The sequence below is a fragment of the Petaurus breviceps genome, unplaced genomic scaffold (assembly GCF_028583685.1).
Source record: "Petaurus breviceps papuanus isolate PSGF00001 unplaced genomic scaffold, PetGlider_PUasm1.0 90692, whole genome shotgun sequence".
Taxonomy (NCBI): Eukaryota; Metazoa; Chordata; class Mammalia; order Diprotodontia; family Petauridae; genus Petaurus; species Petaurus breviceps.
In genome coordinates this window covers 6,374,105-6,390,936 of record NW_027187313.1, presented here as the reverse complement: position 1 = coordinate 6,390,936, position 16,832 = coordinate 6,374,105, and the positions used below count along the sequence as shown (strand labels likewise).

The 16,832-nt window shown below is 38.7% G+C and overlaps 1 protein-coding gene across 2 annotated transcripts in view; it reads right to left on the bottom strand.

The window, feature by feature from the left end:
- TNR (tenascin R) overlaps positions 1–16,832 on the bottom strand; it is a 117,814-nt gene that overhangs the window by 13,365 nt on the left and 87,617 nt on the right. For both annotated transcript variants that reach the window (XM_069065517.1, XM_069065518.1), the window contains 3 exons: positions 8,204–8,355; positions 6,090–6,186; positions 4,555–4,716 (listed from right to left, as the gene is read on the bottom strand). In XM_069065517.1, coding sequence (XP_068921618.1) covers positions 4,555–4,716; positions 6,090–6,186; positions 8,204–8,355 — 411 coding nt within the window. The remainder of the gene's footprint in view (positions 1–4,554; positions 4,717–6,089; positions 6,187–8,203; positions 8,356–16,832) is intronic.

The window sequence follows — 16,832 nt, the reverse complement described above, 5'->3', positions numbered from 1 at the left end:
CTCTAGAGAAATTGCTGTCACAAAAGTTACTACAAGCTCTTTGCCAAATCCAATGCCTTTTTCTAAATGCCCATTCTCTTTAAACTCTCTCTGACATTTGTTTACCACCCACTCTACCCTGTAAATCTCTCCTCTCTTAGCTTTCATGATATTGCATTTTTTTCTGACAATCTTCCAATGTCTCTGCTCCCTTCCTGTGTCCTTTGTTAACTCCTTTCTCATCTTCTACCCAAAATTTTGTCCTAAGCCCTCTGTTCTATTTCTATAGAGGGCTCCTATGGCTCTGATTCCCATAGCTTCATCTAACACTCCTATCTGGATTATCCCCAAATTCATATTTCTAGTTCCAACCATGCACTGGCACTCTAGTCCAACATTTCCCATAGTATATAAGATCCTTAACTTGAATGTTTCCCAATCACCTCACACTCAATATGTCCCAAATAATATTCACCACATCTCCCCTCCCTAAATCGACTCTCTTTTCCAATTTCCTGTTTCTGTCAATTTTCCCATCTCCTAGGATTGAAACTTTGGAATCATCTTTAATTCTTCCCTACTTCCCCCATTCATTCCCTATATCCAATGTCACCAACTGTGTCATTTATTCATTTAAAATATTGCTCTGAATCTCCAGTTCTTTCCTACTATACTAAAGATTTGTGTTGCCTTTTGTTTGCAATGATTGTTATACTTCTAAACTGTGAACTTTAGCAATGCTATTGTCTTTTGCTCTACTCCATCTTGCAAAATCTTCACAAAGAACACCTTCATTGTGTTCCTCTTGTGTTTCATAACCTACAATAGGTCTCTGTCATTAACTGCATCAAGTCCAAATTCTTATGTCTAGTTTTCAAGGTCTTTTCTGAATCTGGTCCCACAAAGGCAATATGGTATAGAAAAAAGAGATTTGGAGTTAGAGGAACTGGGTTTGAATCTTGGATCTTGGACGAGTCATATTAATTCTCTGGGTCTCAATTTCCTCATTTATAAGATGAAGATGATTTCTGAAGGCCCTTCTGGGTCTAAATCCTATCTGTGTTATGTTTATCTAATCCATTTGAAATTATTTATCACTGCTTCCCAGCTCACACAATCTACTTTAGTCAGACAGGTTCCCTGAATAGACACACTATATGTCATAATCATTTTTTTGACCTTTACTCATGCTGTTTGCCTCACCTGAAATGCCATTCACAATTCTTACTGACTCTCCTAATCCATTCCATCATCAGAAACCAGATGAATGTCCATGTTCTTTGCAAAGACTTCCTTAAATGTCCCATCTCACATCAATGGCTCCCTTTTCTAGATTTCTAAACTTATAGTCATAACTGTATAATTTAGAACTTCTTGTCTACTTATTTTATTCACATGTTAGGGACAGAATGGAGTCCTTGAAAGCTACTGAATGTCTGCCACAGTCAGATCTGACACCTTTCACCTTCAAATATGCTACCATGCTTTTTATCTGAATATATATGTATGTACATACACATATACATATGTTTGTATACACACATATGTATATATACTCACTATTCAATCTCATTTTGTGTCCTTAAAGATATCATTAACTTTTTATGGTCATGGACCAGGCCTTACTCTTTTTTGGTAAGTGACTAGCAGAGTGGTAACTTCTATTAGCATTCAATCAATCTTTGTTGACCAATGGATTTGTAATTTTTTACAAAAGATGAAGAATAAACATTTTTTTTTAGCTTTCTACTGAGGAGAACATTAGGAAAGAATAAACTCAGAGTGGAGGGGATAGAAGAGGCATTGATAAATAGGGTGAAAGCCAGTGAAAATGTTTATAAACCCATAACTGGTAAGAGTCAATCCAAAAATTAGATTGAGTAACAAGTCAAGTTAAATGAGACTGGAGTTAGAGCAAATATTAGATTCTGAAAATTGTAAGAGAGGAAGACAATGAAATCTTCCTGCCCCTAGGTCTTTGGGCTGAAGATAGACAACCATTTGTCTGGGATTGCCTGAACACAGGCGACAGATCAAGTGACTTTTTTTCCCCCAGGAAAGCACCTTCTAGCACAGCGCTAGATGTAGGGAATTGTCTCTAATAGATCAGACCATAACCAGTAGAAATGGCTTGATAAAAACTGATCATAGCTATCTCTCTATAAGATATAGTTAAGCAGGAAAAACCATTAGAAAGTCACCTGTGTAGATGACAAGGTTAGAGACAGACAAGTTTAGTGAAACCAAGAACTGTAAACTCTGGTTTAAATTAGATTTGTGCATGCCCTCAAATGCTGCTTTGAAGAATTGGGAAGGTTTGTGTCTTATAGAGAAAAAAGGACCAGGGATAGTTTATTCATAGGCATAGGATTAATCTTGAGTGTTGTAAAAAGGGAGTTTTGGTGGCTCCTGGTCATTCTTGGCTTAATCAGCTTCATTTCAATATGTGATAATTGATAAGTGATGACCTAACAACTGAAAGTAGTATGTTTCAAGACCTGAATAAGTATGACCTTACAATTGAGAGTAATGTGATGGAAAGAATACTCTAGGACCTGGAGTTGAGTTCTGACTCTCCTATTCATTGACTTATAGACTATAATGACTACATATGACTTTAGTACTTACAGACTCACAACTATTGACAGTGGTGAGCCAGTTTACCTCTTTAAATTTACCTCAGATTTCTCATCTGTAAAATGGGGATAATAACCAGTATGTTGAAAAGAAGTATGGTGGAGTGGATAGGGGGCTGGCTTTAGAGTCAGAAAGAACTGGGTTCAGTTTCTCTATCTGCCTGTATAAGTGAGTAATGTAACCAAAGGCTAGTCACTTAATCTCTCTGCTCCCAGACAACTCTCTAAGACTCCATGTGACATATGAATTGCTGTCCTGATTTAATGGAGGGAGTTTTCAAACCAAGAGTTCCTCAAGTCACAGTCCCAGAATTAAAAAATTGAAAATCTCTATTATATACCTCAGAGGGTTGTAGTGAAGCTATATAAGGTGATACGGGCATCTTGGGAAGTATCCTATAAATGCAGGTTATATTATCAAAGCTCAGCATGTTGCCTAGTTAAGCAGAAGGGTTTGTGGCAATCTTTCAAGATAGTGTGATTGTCATTGGAATTGATCATTGATACAGACACCATGACAAAGGAAAGCTCGGCAGGTAAGAGCAAGCAAAGAACATGAAACAGCAAGCAACATAACTGAAGCTGGTTCAGAGTGACTGGAGGAGGTGGTCTGTGGATTTATACCGATAGCTCTCTCATTTATATAACTCTCTAAGGTTTGCAAAACACCTTTCCATGTGTTGTCTTACTTGATGGTCCTAACAAAAGACTGGGAACATATCAGAGAATCTGTTTGGAGAAAATTAATGATATAATAATAGGGGCTTAGAGCACTTCTTGGAGCAGCCAGGTGGCACAGTGGATAGGCTTTTGGACCTTGGATTCAGGAAGACTCCTCTTCCTGAGTTCAAATCTGACCTCAGACTGTTTTACCCTGTGCAAGTCACTTAACCCTGTTTGCCTAAGTTTCCTCATCTGAAAAATGAACTGGAAAAGAAAATGGCAAATCACTCCAATATCTTTGCCAAGAAAAACCCCAAATGGAGTCATGGAGAGTCATACATGACTGAAAAATAACTAAACAACAGTGTTTCTCCTTTGTCACCCTGGGCAAGTCCCTTAACCCTGTTTACCTCAGTTTCCCCATCTGTAAAATGAGTTGGAGAAGGCAATGGTGAACCACTCTAGTATCTCTTCCAAGAAAACCCCAAATAGGGTCATGAAGAGTTTGACATGATTGAGAAATAACCGAATTACAACAAAAGAGCTCCACTTAGCAGAAATACCACCACAAACCTAGGCAGAGACAATTGGCATCCATGTACCACAGGCAAAGGAGTGAAAACAGAAGTGAAATGTGAAAATAAAGTGAACCCATTACACTTAGTGATGTGCCTGGCTCACAGTGAGGGCAGAGGTAATTCTCTCTAATTGACTGATTTATTTGCCTCCCCAACCTGGGGAGCTTAATTTATACCAGCAGGACTTCTCCAAGAACAGGGGCCCTGGTGTATATCACCACTTACTTGGAATGAAGCCTTTATAGCTACATGTCATGTCACTAGGAAACTCCCATCCATTATTCATTATGATATAGGACAATGAGTCATTTATTGATTAATCTGAACGATAGAAATAATATCTTGAATCCACATGGAATCTTTTGCTTTGTAAAGCACTTCTACCTACATCATTTCATTTTATCTTTATGACTCTTTGAGGTTGGGTGGGTACTGTCTCCCCCATTTTATAGATAAGAAAACAGAGGCACAATGATGTTAAAAGATTTGTTCAAGGCCACATAGATAGTTAGGGACAGAACCAGGATTCGGATCCAAACCCTTCTATCTCTTCAGCTTCACACTTTTATACGCTACACTGCTGTGTGCCAGGAAAGGAGTTAATCACTTATATGTGGAAATATCCATGGGCTTCATAAGCCCACCCGCTTTGCCAGGTCTCTGTGGCCCTTGGGTTCTGGATGGGAGCAAGAAAGTACCAGCAGTGCCATTGTAGTCTCCTATGCGGAGCTTGTAGAGGCTTCTGCTGTCCCCAATAGAGAACTTGTCATAATAGGCATAAGCTGCCTCTTGGCCATCGCGCATGTCTATCCGCAACTCATATCGCCCTTGGGATGTGATCTTGTGCATGTTCTCCAGTCCTGCAGAAAAGAGCAAAGAATTTGAGTGAGATCTGGTCCAGGGCAGCGTGGTAAAAAGAAGGGAGAATGAATCTGTGTCCATGAAACTTGTGTTCAATGGAGAGGTGGCACAGCATGGTATAGAAGAAGCGGCCAGACACCCCCCACCCCCAACCTGACCACCCCAATAGAATAAAAGCTCTGAGGGCAGGGAAAATTTCATTTTCATTTTTGTCTATCCCGTGCCTAATGAGATACCTTGCACGTAATTGGTTTTTAATAAATGTTTCCTGAATTGAATTCCTGCTTGAGCTGCTGTAGTCAGCACCATATTGTTCAGAATTAAATCACACTATCTTTGTTTTATGTGTGTTTGTCTTGCCCTACCAGCTAGACTATAAGTTGTATGAGGGCAAAGATCCTCTTTTACTTTCTTTTCATTTGGCTCCTTGATGAATAGTTCTTTATGTGGTCTTGCCTTATGATCATTTCTATGCTTCAACACTGCTTGTGTTGGGCATGTCATAAATGCCCAATAAATACTTGTTAGTTGATTGTATGTCATTTCATCATTTCTATAACAACTGTCGTGGCATCATAGGACTTAGAATGGGAAGAAGCCTTAGAGATCATCTAGTCCTTGAGCAAATGAAGGTCTTGAGAAATGAAATGATTTTCCCAAGGCTCATAGGGAGTAAATAGCAGAAACAGTATTTACACCTGGACTCATTGAACTCCAAATCCAGAGTTTGTTGAATTTCCTCTAGGCTCCTTGTCTGACTTCCGTTAAATTTCATATGTGGGCAGATTCTAATTTGGCATCGAGAACTGACCTCATAGATTCTGTTTGTACATAGCTCCATTCTGATCCATACCTCCTGCCAGTTCTGGACCTCCAGGAAATTGCCAGTCACCTCTAATGCCTTCTTAATTTTCCCATTTCCTTCCTGAAGCGGGTAATAACATTTCTTTGTGGAGCTAAGCAAAGTGACTGGACTCATTTCTCTTGTGACCTAAGGCTGACTGGTGCCTTGCTTCTTGGAGATGAAAGACCCCCCTGTTAACTCATTCTGCCGTTTACCCTAGCTGGGCAGCATTCTCCCTTTGTAGTTTCCTCATGTCAAATCCCATCAACATAAGGGAGTATTAATGAGGCTAGGAAGAGATAGCACAAAGGGGGGAACACCACAATAAGATAAAAACAGATCAATAGAGAAGCCAAACAGAGTGAAAGGCAATGAGAACAATCTGGAAGCTGTCAGCTTTCTGAACAGACACAAGGAGACAGGGCAAGTAAGTGGGAAGGGAGTTCCTTGTAACCCGAGATAGACAGATAAGTAAGAGATGGACAAAATGTCAAAGTAGCACAGAAAAGAAAAGCAGAGGGTCAATACCCAGCCAAAACTCATCCTCTAAGTTTCCGAAACCAACACGGTAATCTGCCCATTTCCGGAAAAAATCTGTCAGGCCATTCTGCCGTCTCTGGAACACCTAAAAAGGCAAGGGGGAGAAATGAGAATGGGTGCTAAGGATGGGTTCTAGGCAAACATCAGGCAGATTTGAGTTCTCTCTCTCTCTCTCTCTCTCTCTCTCTCTCTCTCTCTCTCTCTCTTTCTCTCTCTCTTTCTTTCTCTCTCAACAAAACAAGGCATCAGTATTGGGTCTGCTCTTTTCATAGATGCAAATGCTTTGCTTCCCTTTCTATGTCTACACCCTCCTAATAGGATTGGGTGTGACATTGGCAATCATGTTTACTCTCCAAATGTAGACAACAACACAGGTATGCATAAATCCTTCAGAATGGTTAGAAGAGAAGGTCCTGACCCTATGCTTTTCTATGTAGTTAAGCTGGAATTTTTCACCAAAAGAAAGGGAATGGCTCTTATCAGCTAGTGACTGACACCATCATATTGGAGGCAAAGTAACTGCAAATCATTCACTTTCCAAGCTGTTTAAGTGCTAATTTCATTTACCCTCCAATAAATCAGCTTCGACTTCAATTTCCAATTATGCTTTAAGAAGGAGGCACACATATGTCAGAGATATAAAAGGGAATGTCTCCCAAGAGCAGCTGTTATGAACAGAGGTACCATTTAACTCTTCAAAAACGACCCATTCTCAGCAATTTGAAAAGGCTAGCTCTATATGTGAGCAGTGAGAGGGGTTGGGGTAGGAGAGGTGGGAGTTGGTTGGGGAGAAGGTTGAGATATAGGGCTTCTCATCCCTCATTCCTCAGCTGCCCAGGGATCTCTTGGGCTCAGACATTAGGAGTATTTCAATTTTCAAAAAATTCAACCTAACCAATATTTATTAAGAACCTGCTCTGTGCAAGGCATCATGTTAGACACTTGGGACACAATGATCATCATCCCTGCTTTCAAACTTTAAGAAGCTGAGCTGATTCAACATAAACAGTACATACCACATTGAGTCAAGATAAATAAAAAATGATGGCAGGAAGCAAAACATTAAGCAGTGGGGATGAACAGGGAAGGCCTTGGAACAGAGATTTGAAGGAAGCTTGGAATTTTAATATGTGGTATGAGGAAGGAGTACATTCCAGGCATGGGAAACCACCTGTGCAAAGGCATTCATTCTGAGATAGCACACATTGTTTCAAGCATTAGTGGGGAGTCATTCATTTTGCTTTTAAGCCTGTACTAATCAAAGCCCCAGCATAGTTATCTACAGGCCCAGAAAAATGAGGCCTTTCTGAATTCAAAGTCTTGAACACTTAAGGTCCCTGAAAATTCCCAATTATTCTTGGTGATAATCAGAGTGATAGTAGGAATGGGGATAAAGATGGTGGCAAGAACAGGGGTGCTGAGATCCGGATCCTGGATGGGTCTGCATGCCTCTGTCTGGCTACCACCATCTGACTTTACACAGCAGGACTGAGAAGAAGGATCCTCTCCAAGAGGTCATCTAACCTACTGGCATGTAGAACTACAAAAGCACTTCACCCTATTTCCCTGTTATAGCTAAGGCCCACAGAAGAGCTTCTGTGTGGGTCTGCTAAGTACCTGGAATTAAGCTCATTTTGCTCCCATATTCTCTTTCAGGGGTGAAAGGATTCAAGACCTTAGCATCCCTGCTCCTGTCACATCTCTATCCCCATCACTACCATCATGGTGGCTCTCACCAAAAATATTAGGGAATTTTCAATGACCTCTAGTGTTTAAGGTTTCTCTGGAGCTTGCTTTTCTGCCTTCCCTTCTCTTCATCTTGAATTAACAATGCTTGGGAAAGGCATAGGAGGGAAGGCAGAGAATCCTGTTGGTCTCTCAAATTCCTGGCTCCTTCTCATGACTCCCAGCTTTAATCTCCCATCCTTCCACATTGTTCAACCTGTCTGTGTCTGGGCTATTAAACAGGGATTCCAGGAAACTGAAGAAATGGGAGAGATTGAATTGTGGTGATGGATAAGAGGATGTGGTAAAAGAAAAAAGGGGAATTTATGGAATGCTATGAATGTTGAGAGGCTCTGAGAAATCCCATAGTTACTTACAATCCAGCCGCCCCCGTCTGTTGTCATATCACAGTACACCTGGACCTTCTGGCTCATGTCCCCATTGATGGAGATGGTATAAACCCCACTGAGGGTGTCTCCATTCATCAAATGCTGGGCACAGTCCTGAGGATGAGGGAACACCCGACCCCCTGGACAGGGAGAAAGGGAGATGTCCTAAGAATGGTCATTTCTTTAACCATTTATAATAGTACCTCCCAGCAGAGAAAGCCAAAATGACTTTTTGAAGGGGGAAAAAATATAACTATACACATATACATACAAACATATGTACGTACATACATACATGCACTCACCAAAACACTTACCTGAAAGTTATCACAATAAGGCAAATACATGAATTGTGCTGTGAGAAAAAGTACATTTTATCCATGCAAGATATGCTTTATAGTTTTATAACTGCTGATTATGGTGACTTATATATGGGTCATAATAAATCAGCAAGCATTTCAGGCAATCAATTTGTCAGCCACCTTTCAAAAGATCCTGAGGCTCCTAAGCATTACTCTATATTGTCTTTAAAACTGCCAATAAAATGTTTCTGAATAGGCAAACCTCCAGGGAGCAGAGTATTATGAATTAGTACCAGGGCTAGCAACCTTTTAGGGGAGAAGAGCCATTTTGGGGGTTATTCTTATAGTAAAGCTTTTGGAAAAGCTACATTATATAGGGCATTTCAAGAGTTTCAGTGTGGTTTTTAGCTTTAATGCTTAACATATGATACATATATATACTATATATGTATCATACACATATGTATTATACATACATATACATGTATCTATACAGCCTATGCATACTGTATAATTACATGTAGACACCTCATATGCATATATGCATACATATGAAAGAGAGACAGTATAATATAGCAGCAAGTAGCTGGATTTGGAGTAAAAGGACCTGGGTTCAGATCTTTGGTCTTTTAATTATTGCCTGTGTGACCTTCAGCAAGTTACTTAAATTCTCTGGGCCTCAGTTTTCTCACTTGTGAAATGATGGATAGACTTAATCGTCTCCAAGGACCCATTCAGCTCTGAAACATCTGTGATCAGGATTGGTGTATATTTTGTGGGTGTGATCTCAAATGTGATTTCATGATACATGTACGCATGTGTTTTGGGGAGGACTGAAGTGCTTCAGATCATTGAATGAAATCAAAAGATGGTATACCAGAAATATTTTGGGGATTGGCTGAAAAAATTAGATGTGCCTATAGACCTATGTATATAAGAAAACAATTCTAGCAACACATCAGTTAGATTTCCAGAGTGCTTTAAGGAAATATACCTCTACCAGAGGGTGGGGTGGTTTAGTCCAAAGAGAATGTCACTCTCAACCCCCAGTGTTATCTTGACCATGTCATTGGAGAGAATGGATAAGCCTGGAGCTGAGAGAGGGCAAATTGGATACATTACTATAGAGACTAGGACCTTTTAGAGTATTGAAAAGCAACGCTATGGACCCTTAGGGCCCAACAGAGGTGCCTCATGGGAATTTGACAAAATTACCCATTTGTACATGTGTTTTCTGTGTGAATGCTTTGATGTTGTATCTTAAGTCTGTACCCATTTTTCCCATTGACTCTGTGTATTTGGGGGGAGTGTGCCTTAGACTTTGGGGGTGACATTTCTGTAACAACTATTTGTGCCATATATGTTTAGTAACTGCATCTAACCAAAAGCTAATTAACTGTGACTGGCCAATTAGTAATCAATGGGAAACACATTGGATGGCACAGATGGTTGTTATAGAAACTTACCAGTGTACTACACTGCCTCCAGAGATTTTTTTTTCAATTCTCTGTTGTGCTAGCTTTATTTCAACTACATTAACATATTTTCTGTCATTTAAATAAAAAATTCTTCAACATTTCAATGGATTTTATTTTTTTTTTGCTTATTTTTTCCTTAATATAATTTTTTTTGCAATTATATGTAGAAATAGTTTTCAACATTAATTTTTGTAAAATTTTGAGTTCCAAATTTTTCTCCCTCCTTCCTTCCCCTCCCCAAGACAGCAAGAAATTCTATAGAGATTTTTAAACCAGTCTCATCTGTAAAAGTTTATTCATTTCTATTAATTTATTTAATTCATTTAGAGGTATAATCTGGCTGTAACACAATCTCTTTCTCTTGCTCTTGGGTTTTTCCCCCCCCCACCCAGCCTGCCTTCACACTGGCCAGAGAAGGATAATTACCATATAATTAGGACTCAAACTTGCTTAGGGTACTAGAGGGTAACCCTATTGTGTTTATATTTGTGTGTGTGTGTGTGTGTGTATGTACTCCTACTATTTGCCATTATAGCTCCTAAGCTCTAACCAATGTACATTTAGAATATATATTTACATAAAATCAGTCACCAAGGTGACTTTAGATTTTAAATGTGAAACATTTTCTTTCTCTCTCTCTCTTTCTCTCTCTCTCTCTTTTTCTCTCTTTATCTCTTTCTTTCTTTCTCTCTTTCTGCTTTTTGGAGGGCAATTGGGGTTAAGTGACTTGCCCAAAGTCACATGGCTAGTAAGTGTGTCAAGTGTCTGAGGCTGGATTTGAACTCAGGTCCTCCTGACTCCAGGGCTGGTGCTCTATTCACTGCGCCATCTAGCCACCCCAACATTTACTTCACAATAAGTTAAAGGCAAGAATAACTATCACAATTACTCAATATAATGAAAATACAGGAATGATAAAAACATCCCTCTACATATAAACCTAGGTCAGTATCCATAGGAAAGAGTAGACACATAATGATAGAAACCTAGCAGGAGGCTCTTGAGTGGAGAATGACATATGCCATGGGCATCTCACAATTTATATGGTAGGTCTTGGTGTCCTTGGCACCTTCAGCAATAATCTATACCATACAAAGTCATTGCTCTACCAGCTGCTTCTCTTCTGGTCTTCATTACTCTCCTGCTGGGCAAAGTCTCTCCTTTTTTCTTTTGAGTTGATGGAATACTTAAAAGCTCTTTTAACTCACAGTTGTCTTTAACAGGGCTTTGAGAACCTGTTAAATAACTGACAAGTAGTGACAAGGTGTTCCCTTAAGCCAGAGAACAGCAATGTTCCTCAATTAGATTCTCTTAGTAAGGCAGACAAGTGCAGTCAGCTCTTCACTCAACAGGATTCTGCTTTGTTTCATTATCTCTCATTCTCCTCTTACAGCAAATCAAAGTTCAGAGCAAAATCACTCAGATGACTCTGGACAATGAAGACAAGTCCATCCGGCTCTTCACTTAACAGGATTCTGCTTTGGTCAATCAGTTCCAAACCCCTTCTTACAGCAAAACAGATTCAAGCCAGTCTCTTTTTCTTCATCTCTCCCTCTTGTACCAAATAGGGCAGGAGAGAACAATGAGGCACCTCTCAGAGGTATTATCTCTTTTAAGCTGGAGAGCAATAGCTCCAACTATAGCAGAGTTCAGCTTTCTTCCAATAAGCTTCCCAGAAGCCCCCTTTCCAGGTTTTTCTTCAGCCAATCTGCAAAGAAGTTTCTCTTTTCCAATCATCATCTCTGAGCACAGCTGTTGAATCCTTTCTGTTAGCTGACTCTTCTGATGGCTTCTTCATTTCCTCTAATGCTTTGAGGCAAAGCCTCCTTGTGGTTAGTGACTCTTTTCCTTTATCAAGTAAAATTCATGAAATTTACCTTTCTATCCAGTACGAAATCGAGTTCTTTTAAAATTTTCCCACGATGTCTAAACAGTCAATTGATTTATTATTTTGTAAGTTATAATCTCTCAAACTCTAAAAACAGTCACCTGCAAATGAGCTGAGAGATCGCAAGGTCCCCAAACCTCAGCAATTTCTCTGATTCATTCATTAGAAGTGTAGTCTATCTTGTCTTCCTAACAGCCTCCATCTCTTATTTTATTGGAGAAGCTTCTTTACAAGTAGATTAAAATTATTTTTCATATACAAATTTTATGTTCTCCTTTTAGCAAATAAATTATTCACATATAAAAGGAGCAGTGCATTACAGCCTTCAAAAGTTGATTTCATACTTTTTCTTTATAGAAAAGTTGTTTTTGCCACCCTTTTCAAAACCAAAATTCTCATAAATGAAAGGGATAGGCCTTACTGCCATACATCAATCTTACTTAAATCAACAACATAAAATAGTAAGGGTATATTCTAGGCTTGGGATCAGGAAGACTGGATTCAAATCCTGCATTTCACACTTATTAGCTGTGTGACCCTGGTCAAGTCACCTAATCTCTATTGGTCTCAGACGATTGAATAAATCCTCCTGGATTTATCTGTTAAATTGGAGAACCAATGTTCTCCATACGCATAATGCATCTCTAACATACTACACTGCCAGAGCCATGGAATTCTTCAGGAATTTATTTTACACTAATTAAAATGGACATATAAAACATTTATTTCCTTCAAAACATCTTTGTTACTTAGAAGGCACATTTGGTTTAGAAACTAGAGGAGGGTTCCTGAGAAGCTCTCATGTGAAATCAGTACAATGAGTTGATCAGATTATCACCTAGTTTTATCCCATATTTTATCTTCTCATTCCTATAGAACAGCTTCCTGGATGTGGAGTAAGTATGACAGCAGCAAGCACTAGGGAGAATGGTTGACAAACGGTTACAGTGATTAAGGAGAGGAGATCCAAGTTCAGTGTCTCTCAGTGGAAATTTAATGCTTTGGGTACTACTGGCAGCAGGGATTATTTCAGCTCTAAACCTGAACTCTATTCCTCTACAGGTCTAGTGATTTACATGATCATACTACATAAAGCATTTTTGTGTTGAAATACACACACAGAGTGCTCATTTTTCATCCATCATTACCATAATAATTTTAGTTTAAATTTGCATGTGTGTGAAAATTTATAAAGTTTTGAAGATTAGATTATAAACCACTAGATTACAAACTCCTTGAGGGCAGGTTTTGTTTTCACCTTCCTTTGTAATCCCAATGTCTAGTACATTTTAGGCACTAAATAAATGCTTGTCGACTTAAATATTATGAAGTATTTATGAGTTGACACATAGTTATACAGGACTTATTTATCCAATAGAATTAGGCAATCTCTTTGAGGAATTGTTTTGTCTCTGTATCCCAATTCCTTATAGGACAGTGCCTTGCACATTGGTGATTAAGAAATAGATGCTGAACTCAGATGAATTTCTACAAAACCAGCATGAATGTAATTAAAGAACCAGATGTAGCTCAAGCCAGTTACCAAGCCCTGGAGCTGGAACTATGGTTCAAAATTTTTTTTTAGTGGACCAAACAGTCAAATGACTATTTTACTGTTTAGTTTTATTTTAAGAGGATTGAAAGAAAGAGAGGAAGTAATTTACTACTCATCTCCCAGATTGGGTGGAAACAGTCCAATTCAAAGAACAATTGATAATTAGTTAAAATTGGACCTAAAGAGTTTAGCTTCAGGGCACAATATCATCCTTAGTAGGCATCTAGTACCCAACCAGAGGGACACTGAAAGATTTAGAAACTAATACCATAAATTATGTAGAGTACACGGTTACAAAGAAAGACTCTTATTTGAGCAACACGAATTTTGGCTGCTTTATGAATATACAGCTTTGAAGTTTGTTCCATAATTTTGTTGGTTAAGAGGTAATTACAAAGTTAATGCTTTGTTAATAAACTGCTTGTTTGGGTAAAAGAATGTGGTTCAGCAATCTGTTTTCAGAAGAAGAAATCAAAGCTATGAATAGTCATGTGAAAAGCTTGAAACCACTATTGGTTAGAGAAATTCAAATTAAAACAACTTTGAGGTACCACCTTGCACCTATCAGATTGGCTAATATGACAGAAAAGGAGAATGACAGTTCTTGGAGGGGATATGGAAAAATTGGGATGCTAATGCACTGTTGGTGGAGTTGTGAACAGATGTAACCATTTTGGAGAACAATTTGGAACTATGTTGAAAGGGCTATAAAATTGTGCACACCCTATGATCCAACAATATCACAACCAAGTCTGTAATCCCAAAGAGAACAAAGGAAAAGGAAAAGGACCGATATGTACAAAAATATTTTAGCAGCTCTTTTTATGGTAGCAAAGAAATGGAAATTGAGGGAATACCCATCAATTTTGGAATGACTAAACAAGTTGTGGTATATGATTATGATGAAATATCATTGTGCTATAAGAAATGATGAGCAGGATGGTTTCAGAAAAACCTGGGAAGACTTATATTAACTGATACAAAACGAAATTAGCACGACCAAGAGATCATTGTACACAGTAACAGCAGTATTGTACGATGATCAGATGTGGATGACTTAATTATTCTGATCAATACAATTTTTCCAGACAATTTTGAAGGACTTAAGATGAAAAATGCTACCCATCTTCAGAAAAAGAACTGATGGAGTTCTGAATGAATGAAGTTCTGAAAGAACTGAATGCATATACAAGTATACTCTTTCTCCTTCCTTCCTTCCTTCCTTCCTTCCACCCTTCCTTCCTTCCTCTCTTTCTTGTCTGTTTTCTTTTGCAACATAGCTAATATGGAAATACATTTTTGCATGACTTTACTTGTATAATCTATATCAAATCGCATTTTCAGGGGATATGGAGGGTCAGGAAGGAGGGAAAGAATTTGGAACTCAAAATTAAAAAAATGTTAAAAATTCTTTACATGTAATTGAGACATTTAATGAAATAAATAAAAATACATTGAGGAACAATGGGATTCTGTGTCTTTGAATAGCTTAACAAATATAGTTGCTGTTGAAAGAGGTGCCAGCATTGCTAATGGTCATTAAAAGATATAAAAAATGGTTCAGCACATCAGAAATGGTACAGCACAAAGTTCCACATGGTAGCAAAATCAGCACACTTTAGGTATGGGGCAGTTCAAATTAGAAAAGGCTACTGTATATAGTAAGTAATCCAATAAAGAGTAGACTATGGATAGGTCCCCAAAAGGGACAGCCTTATGTCACAGATGGCAGACCCCACAGCAACCTCATTGGTTACCCTAGTATTCCTGACATAGATTAGTTATTAAATATTACATGCCAGTAAGAGGGTGACCAGGACATCAAGGATCATCAGGTTCGTGTCACAAGAAGCTCTATTGAAAGAACTAGGGATATTTAACCAGGAGAAGACAGGGTTTATGGGAAAAATGATAGCTATTTTCAGGTGTTTGAAGGACTATCAAGTTGAAGAATATTTAGATTTGTTCTATTGGGTCCTAGAGCACAGAGGTGGGAGCAATGAGTAGAAGCTGCAGGGACAAATTTAGGTCTGATGTCAGAAGTACTTTCTAATCATTAGAGCTAATTCATATCATAATGGGTTCCCTAGGGTGGTAATGGGTTCAACCTCCCTGGAAATTTTCAGGCAAAGACTGGATGAACACTTCTTGGGGGTGCAGGAGAGGAGATTTGGAGCTGGAGGGAATGGGTGGTATCTGCTGAGATGCCCTCTAACTCTCATGTTCTGTGATTCTGTAAAACTGTTGGTGTTTAGTAAAATTCATTTAGTAATAATGAAAAAAAAGTGAAATACATTATAGGCTGTGATCCTTTGTCACTAAAATTAGCTCAATGACACAAGGCTAATCTTAATCCCACTTTGGGTTAAATTGGCATTTGGCACAACTGGAGCAAATGGAGGGTAGACACTTATTTAGAATAGTTTGGGCCTGGTTGAATAGGGGTAACTGAGAGGGCTGAATGTAATCTATGATCCATTCACTTGAGATTTTCCTTGAGAAATATGATTTTTAAATTAAGAAAAGATAAAAAAAATTGTTTCTTCTTATAAACAACTTAATTCCTATATTAAAACAAAGATTAAAAGAAATATCAACTCCTAATTGCAAATTAAACATGCCAGCTTCCATTCATGAAAAAATTCACTTTCAGTCATCCTTGGGGAAAAGGATTGTTAATTTACTCTCATCTTTAGGCTACCCCAGGGCACTATCACTGGTTCTTGGTCTTATCAATTCTAAGCTACTGTTCAAAGAAAATAATAATTGATATTGGAGCTTTGATTTCCTTGGTTTAGAGAGGTAGTGTCAAAGTCAAATAGGGGAAGAGGACCATGAAAGGTACATAAGGATCCTTGCTGAATGCTTATTGACTTAGAAAACCACATATTAACATTATCTGTGTTCTACTGGATTTTTATTTATTTTGTTAAATATTTCCCAATTATATTATAATCTGATTCAGGCTGCACTAGGGAGTGTTGCTAGCTGGCAAATAGGTGTTTGAACTCTCTGGTCTACAGAACTCTGAGGTGGGGAAACTACTTCTATCTATGCAGGTCAGCCCCTTCTCTTGAATTTACAGTCTTCCAGAGTTTCCTAGAGCATTCCTAGAGCCATCTCTGGTTATCCTGATCTATATCTTGGACCCAGATGGACTGCAGGGGACCTAGAGGAGAAAGCCCTTCCTCACTTAAATCCAATTCACTTGCATGGCACGGCATCACTCCCTTGATGTCATAAACCTCTTGGAGAACAACAGAGAAGTAACCTCTGTTAGCTGTAGTAGGAGCCGGCCCATTGGGGATCCAATTGGGACTGGTCAGTTGGGCAGCACAGCCTTCCTTCCTTCCTTCCTTCCTTCCTTCCTTCCTTCCTTCCTTCCTTCCTTCCT